General features: G+C 30.1%; 1 protein-coding gene across 6 annotated transcripts in view; it reads left to right on the forward strand.

Moving 5' to 3' along the window:
- The window catches only part of LOC107450979 (RNA-binding protein cabeza), a 25249-nt gene extending 19459 nt beyond the window's left edge, over positions 1-5790 (forward strand). For 2 of the 6 annotated variants that reach the window (XM_016066928.3, XM_016066927.3), the window contains exons 8-13: positions 2011-2061; positions 3302-3399; positions 3481-3610; positions 4074-4320; positions 5287-5544; positions 5630-5790. In XM_016066928.3, coding sequence (XP_015922414.1) covers positions 2011-2061; positions 3302-3399; positions 3481-3610; positions 4074-4320; positions 5287-5544; positions 5630-5657 — 812 coding nt within the window. In that variant the 3' untranslated portion in view covers positions 5658-5790. The remainder of the gene's footprint in view (positions 1-2010; positions 2062-3301; positions 3400-3480; positions 3611-4073; positions 4321-5286; positions 5545-5629) is intronic. The other 4 variants (XM_016066929.3, XM_071182001.1, XM_071182002.1 and 1 more) reach the window with 2 other exon arrangements.
- Positions 5791-7836: the final 2046 nt, after the last annotated feature.

Consider the following 7836-nt stretch of genomic DNA (forward strand, 5'->3'; position numbering starts at 1 on the left):
CCCCCCCCCCCGTAAACGTTGTCAAAAAGTGATTGTTTTGATGTGCGTTGTGCAATTAGAAACTCGTGTGTTGTAATAACATTGTATTTAAAGTAACTGGATATCATCTAAATCACATGGAAAAGTATATACATTTTTTTTTAACATTTAGGATAAAATCAGCATGTAAAAGTGTGTCAGTAATTACTTAAACGCATGATTAATGAATCATAAAATCAAATCTATCATGAAATCCGCATGTTGTAATAAAAGTCATAATTTTCAAGTGGGGATGGATTTTAAAAACTGTTGAAAAAATGATTGAGAAGTGGCTTTATCGATGAAATGGGCATGAGTAAAGCACTTCAAAGTGTGATTATTTCTAAAATTAAGTGGGTATGCTTTTTTTACTACCTTTCTTGAAGCAAACTTGTTTTAGCATAACAGGTTCTTAACCTAATTGGCTTCTGAGCCACTCAAATGCTTATTGAGTTGGATGGTAGTTTCAACTGAAGCTCAAATATGTGTATATTTAAGTTAAAACATGGTCACTTTAAAATATGAACTGACAATATGTTTTTAAAGTTTTTTCATCTTTTTTTTTGTTGTTGTTAAAATTGGTTGGTCACAAAGTTTTTACCTGTGTTTTTATTTTTGAGAGTAACATGGGATGTTGTAAATTAAAAGGAGCGTTATTGGTGTGCTTGCCAATGACAATAAATTGGTGCTGTGTAATCCAAGTTAATAAAGTGTTAAATACAACCAATTTTACTAATGCACCAGGTTTGTAGTGTTTGACTAACTGCTATACAAGGAGCACTTGTTTGCTAACCTTCATTTCTTAAACTGTGCTAAAAGGAGCAATTCATGCTGTTCATCATTTATTTTATTTTTTTTTAATCCAGCCAGTTTTTTTGTGTATCTAATGTTAGATGTATCTATCTGATACTTGAAGAATTTAAATTAGAGTTTAGTTTTATATTGACTTGAGTTTTATAGTGGCATAAGTTTTTTATTGCTCATATGCATCTTATATGATCTTCTGTGACAAGTATTTCTTATTCAATGGTGTAGTCTTGGTTTTTTTTTTTTAAATAGACTTGGGAAATTTTTTTTTTTAGTTCAAGATATATTGTTTTATTAATAGCTCTGATGATTGCTATATTGTGCAATGCTTAAGCTTAAGACTACCCTTTTTGCCCGATCTATACAATTTTATTAGCATGTGTTTATTGGGTTTAAAAAAAAAATTCAAAAAAATGTAATGAATTATCCCATTTTTCCTCTAATTCTGTCTCTATACTGATATTTCTCAAAGTATCTGCATAGAATCCATTTCAATTTTGCTGCAAAGGAAACCATTTCTGTAGAAAGAATTAAGATAGTAAAATGGCTGTTTATGGTTTGTGTTGCGTTATAACTGCTTTATTTCTTTGCAATTCTAGTATGCGTATTGTCACTTCATGACATCACCCACTGTTATAATTTGTCATTGAATATTAATAACCATTCCAAAGTATTTGCGTTTGTTTAGATATTAAACACTATTATGAGTGTAGTAGTTATGGATATTATATAAACTAATGTACTTAGTTTATTATAAGGCCTTCACTATTGGACAGGAGTATGTCACTCGCAAGATTTTTAATTTATTGCTGGTTACTAAGCTTATGTTCTAAACCTGCATACGAAACCAGGTAGTTCTATTACTTGGTGTGAATGTAAAGCTTTTAAACCTCAGCTAAAGAAAGTCAAGCCATTGTGTTAAGTTATTTCATTAGAATTATTACAGCCTTTAATATTACAACAATTAATAATAGAGTATCATTTGACCAGTTGCTAATTTTCAAACTTTCATTTTATAATTGTATTCTGAAATCTACACATTTCTTGTAGCTGAAAGTTTTTCTACTATTAAATGAGTCTGAATATTGGCAATTGATCAACTGGTGTAAAACATTTGATTTAACTATTATGAAGTTACAAATGTTACTTTAGGATCTTTATTAAATTGTTTGTGTTTTAATTTAGGTGGTAGAGGTGGCTTTTCTTACAATGGCGGTGGTGGATCAAACTATGGAGGTGTGTTAAATGGCAAACTCCCTTTTAAAATGAGCTGTTATGTCTAAAACATTTTGATTACTGAAAACTTATATCTTTAACAATTTTTTCTCTACATATTTTTTCAATTAAATTATCTATTTAAGAATATATACCAGTACTAGAAAAGTATTCTATATTTTTGTTAGTTGTTGACACTAATGAATCAGACTTCAAAGTACACTGCAGAACCAATTATCCGGAAATCGGAAAACCAAAAAACCGGAACGAAATTCGATAAATTTTCCGCCATTTTTAAAAAAATTAATTTTTTTCCTCATAAGATTTTAGGATTTTTCTTTCTTTTTTGAAAGATGTTTACCATACCATCATTTTAGAAATAATCATTACTGTATTACTTCATCGTTTTTTCTTCTTTTTGAGATTATTTCCAAATATTTTTTTTTTTTTTTTAGTTGGGTTCAACAATAAAAAAACCGGCTTTTTGTAGCGATTCAGAAAACCGGAAAAATCAGTTATCCGGAATAGTGATGGTCCCGATCGTTCCGGATAATCAGTTCCCTACTGTATTGGTTTTCTTGATGGTTAAGATCATGCCTTGATATTTCTGATTTTTGTGTATGTTCAGAATATCCAATTTATTAGGTGTAAATTTTTAAAAAATAGATTTGATGAATCTGAATTTTTGGTCCATCTTTTTATTTTAATTAATGCTAGTAGAAATAGTATTGGAAAATTCAATTTCGAAACTGTCTACTAATTAAAAACATGGTCCTTACATGCAGAATTCATTGTTTTAACTTTTTTTTGGTATTCAGTCGTTCTTATCCAATTTTTATACTGATGAAGTCAGGGTGTTTACATTTATTATTTTTAAAAAGAATGCAGTTACAAATTTCAGTAAGAATTTTGTAGTTTCACAATTACTGATTTACCTCTTGCATGTGATTTTAAAAATGATTGGTTTCAATCTTACAACACAGTTATCATATTATGGAATTTTTAAATGATGAATTGAGGGGTCCTCCAATAAAATTATTTATCTAAAAAAATGTTAGTGGTATATTCTCTGGGTTTTTATTTTTATTCAAACCCTACCCCTCAGGGAGGATTTGATTTTGAAAATCAATTATTTATGGGCATGAGGAAATAGTAACCAATTGATACTGTTGTAATTTTTAAGTATTCTGTTTAATTTTAAATAATATGAAACTGTAGTATAATTGTTGAGGTTTTGTAAACATGCTTTTAAATGTTATAGGAGAGGAAATACAAGACACAGTTTTTGTTTCTGGACTGCCTGAAGCTGTCAATGAGGATGAGCTTTCAAATTATTTTGGAGCCATAGGTGTTATTAAAGTAAGTCTTGCACTTTTTATTAATGGTAACAAATATAAGTTGTAAGAAGAAACTAAATCTATATTTCTTTTATATTGACAGTTAGATAAAAAGACTGGAAAACAAAGGATTTGGATCTATAAGGACAAAATGACCGGAAAAGGCAAAGGAGAGGCCACAATAACATATGATGATCCACCAACAGCTAGTTCAGCTATTAATTGGTTTGGAGGTAACATATAAAGGCGCTTGCTGTCCTTCATAAACAGCTTCTTTTCAAATTTTTAAATACTGCAGTTTTATTGCTTAATGATATAATCAACAAAAAAATTAAGTTGTTTTGTTATTTAAAGTCTCAATTTAAATGTTGAAATATTCTAGGTTTTTGTCTGCATAATTGAAAAATTTTATGCATTTAATTTTTCTTAAATTTTGTAACATAATAATTTCTGTGTAATTTTAATTTCTCTATAGAGTAAGTGTACTTATAAAACGCATTCAAGTTTTTAAAATGTTTTTGATATTAAAATAGAAATGTTATTTTAATCTTCAAGGATCATAAGTTGGGAGAATCTTCAGTTAATGTTTTGGTTTGATTAATATTTAATTTATTTTTCATATCTATTCTGTTGGCCTGAATAGTTTTTATCCAGAAGGTTATCTCTGTTAATATAATTTTCCCATATCTGTTTTAGGAAAAGACTTTCAAGGTAAAAAAATAAATGTGCAACTTGCACAGCGTAAAACTCCATATGGTGGTGGGCCTGGTGGAGGTGGCCGTGGAGGAGGAGGAGGTCGCGGTGGTGGTGGCGGCGGAGGTCGAGGAGGTGGTGGTGGACGCGGTGGCGGAGGCCGTGGTGGACGTGATGATGGTGGTCGAGGAGGAGATAGGGGTGGCTCTGGTGGTTCTGGCAGAGAAGGAGACTGGAAATGCATGAATCCGTAAGTACTTTTCTAGGCTTTTGAGTAGCGGAAACCTATTTATATCAGTGCTACCTCTCCATTGTTAAGGCGTCAATCTATAGACAATAACTAGAGATTCTTGTTGATGTTAAACTTCCTGTTTTAAAACTTTTAATGTATAAAATTGTTTTTAAGGCTCTTAGATTTGTTTTTCTTGCATGGAAATCATTAAGGTCAAATTGACCTTTAATTTCAGCTGTTATTTATTTTTTATTAGTAGTTATAATTTTTTTTCCTAATATTTATTGGAGCTAAAAGAAGGTACTTGTGATTCATCCTTTTCGTGATAGTTATTTCAAATTTAGTTTTTTTAATCTATTTATTCACAATTTTACACTTTCAATATATTAGCCATACTAAAAAAGTGCACAAAAATATATTTTTAATCAAAGTTTCATAGCATTTTTGCGAGATTTTAAAATTGAAAGGAAGGGGTGAAAGCAATTTTTCTTCATGGTTGCTATGCAACAACAGATTCATTGGTCTAAGTAACTTAAATTGTCTATTGAATTCATGAATCAAGTGACTGGACAAATTTATTTTATGGAGCAATAAAAGAAAAGTTAGTTATAAATTAAATATTTATCATCACAAACTTTTTAGTTCAATATTATTTTCTAAACTTAATTACTAATCCTGCTGGAAGGAGTGAGTGAATGAATGTGTGCAGAAGTGTTACTCTTTAACTTTAAGCATTTTTATATGTCAAATATTAGTGAAAAATATTAAAGCAGTGATTGTTGAAAAGATTTAAATATCACTTTTCAAATGTTAACTCTTGTTGATATAGTGGTATGAATTTTTGTCTATTGAGCATGCTCTTTTACTATTATAGTCTTGGGTACGCCTCGGCTTCTCCTTTTTTACATTTGTTGTTATAGTACTCAATATTGCATTGCAGCTGTTGGAATATTAATTGATATGTTTCTCTTTTTTTTAATTTAGTGATTGTGGTAACAACAATTTCTCTTGGAGAGTAGAGTGCAATCGTTGCCATGCTCCACGTCCTGAAGGTGTTGGAGGTGGTGCTCCACCTGATGGTGGATCAAGAGGACCTGGTGGTGGACGTGGCGGCGGAATGCGTGGAGGCCGTGGTGGTGATCGAGGTGGGCGGGGAGGAAGAGGCGGACCTCCTGGTGGAAGAGGTTTTGGTGGAGGACGAGGAGGCCCTGGTCGTGGTGGCCCAATGAGAGGTGGTCCCGGGTGAGTTAAATTATTTTACTTTTTAAAGAGATTAATAGAAATTATTTTTAACTTGCTTTAATTCTTGTTTTTTCTTTTCTTTCAGTGGTGATCGAAGACAAAGACCATATTAACTGGTAGCCTAGTTTAAGCATTTTATATTTGTTTCAATCATCAAATTGGACTTACCATGTTGTATACTCTACAACATTTTCATCAGTAACTTTCATTTATTGTACATTTTAATAAAAGTGTAAATTTTCTTTATCTTAGTTTTAATTACTTTCTTTTTGTAATTTTTATGCACATTTTGTCATTTTCATCAGTGATGATCCTCTCATGGAAATAAGTTTTAGTTTTTGACTTGACAAAGGTAACATTGTTTTCATTGGTATATGCAGACTTTCCTATGTTGTGCAACAGCAGATCTTTTTGAAATTTAATGCGTTAAAATTTAAGCTACAATGTCACCAAAAGTCGGAGTTTTTTTTAATTATAAATGTATATTTGTGGTATTGGATAATTTTTTTTCTGAAACCTAGGATAATCTATAATACACTGAAATATTTTTAAATTCAAGTGGAGAAAATTGCTTGTTCGTTTATTTATTTTTTCTTCCTCAATAGGCTGAAATGAAGATGCCATTAGTATTCTTATAAACTAGATTACGTCTCAATATAAACTTGCATTGATTACCCCCTCCCCTACTAGAAAATCTAATGATTTCCATTCTATGCTTAAAATACTGCATGGCAAAAAGCAGATGTTTTTGACATTCACAATAGTCAAAGGTGATTGTATTTCCGAATGTACCACGGAATACCGGCTTTTTCCTATCAATCTTCCAGGTCTAATAACTAGAAGCAGTGCATGTGATTTTTCTGCGAATGTCACAGAATTCCATGTATCTCGAGACCATTAGTTTGTGGAATTCCGCAAATCACTAACTTATAACTCAATTCGTATTCATACGATATTAACATTGTGCAACGTGATTTATATTTATTCGATTTAGATATTTAATATTACGGTTTGAAATTTCATATCTAATATCGCGATTCTTGTAAAGTTTTTTCTTGAATTAGTTACTGAAAATGTGTATTCATTAGTAGATTAATTTAATGATAAATGTGAGTGTGAAAAAAATTTAAATTACAATTTGAAACATGTATGGTATATCAAGGGTCTGTTTAGAAGAAATATGGGTTCGTTAACAGGCTCATCACAAAATATCTTTTCATAAAAACGGACCCTTCACAAAATAATTTTTCTTTTTATCGGACCCTTCACAAATTTGTTTTTCTTCATTATTGTTTTGTTAATCGAATAAACCCTTCCCAGGCAGGCGTTTCTTCCTTTATTCGTCCGGACTGAATATTCTGCGTTCAGCAATATAGGCTAAATACCAAATATTTGTATGTTGCATCTCTAATTTAGTAGCAGCAATTGCTGTTTATTTTTTAAATTTTTTTTTTTTTTAATTATAATTTTAGTGTTGAGCATAATTCTTTACAATTTAAAAACTCCTTGAAAAAGTTTTTTGCAATAACAGGACCCTATTTGCACAAATTCACAAAAGTAGGACCCTGGTTGAAAGAATGCGACTTATCGTTTATTTTATATTCACAAATTACGATTGATTTTTTCACAATTTTACAAAAACTGACCTTACACAAAATGTCTGAACAGGCCCCTGTATTTAAATTGATATCGATTTTTTTTTTTTTGCACTTTAAATTTTCAGTGTTTTTCAATTTGAGTCACAATTACCTCTGAATAGTGTCCTGTGCTTCTGAAAGTTTAATAAAATATTTGACCTATTTCGTTCAAAATAAAAATACCTTATTAAAAACGAAATGCAATTACTTGACTTAATTTTAAAAAATAAATGTCTTAAAGACGAATTGATGAAAACTTTTCCCTAAATTAGATTTACACTAAAACTTTTTCTTCTCGGTTTCAAATCAAAATCCGTTAGTCAAAGATTTTACTTCTTTTCAGCTCAGTTTTTGTTAAAAGTTTTTTCTTTTATTGCTAGATATAGATTGCTTAAAATTTTCCCTTTGGTTGCTAATTATTCAATAAAAAGTATTATTTATTTGTACTTAATTTTTTCCATTGACTCTAATTCTTAATAAGTTTGATTCAGTGTCAAAAAGTACACAAAAATCTAATAATCAGTCTTATTGTCTTGAATTTATATTTATTAGATTCAGAGTTTAAAAGAAAAATACATCAGCAATATTTTGCTTGTATTTAGTGAACAAAAAGCCAGAGTAAGGTTTGTACTTTTTTTTATAACGTGCAAGTGAA

This window comes from Parasteatoda tepidariorum, chromosome 6 (genome assembly GCF_043381705.1).
Source record: "Parasteatoda tepidariorum isolate YZ-2023 chromosome 6, CAS_Ptep_4.0, whole genome shotgun sequence".
NCBI lineage: Eukaryota > Metazoa > Arthropoda > Arachnida > Araneae > Theridiidae > Parasteatoda > Parasteatoda tepidariorum.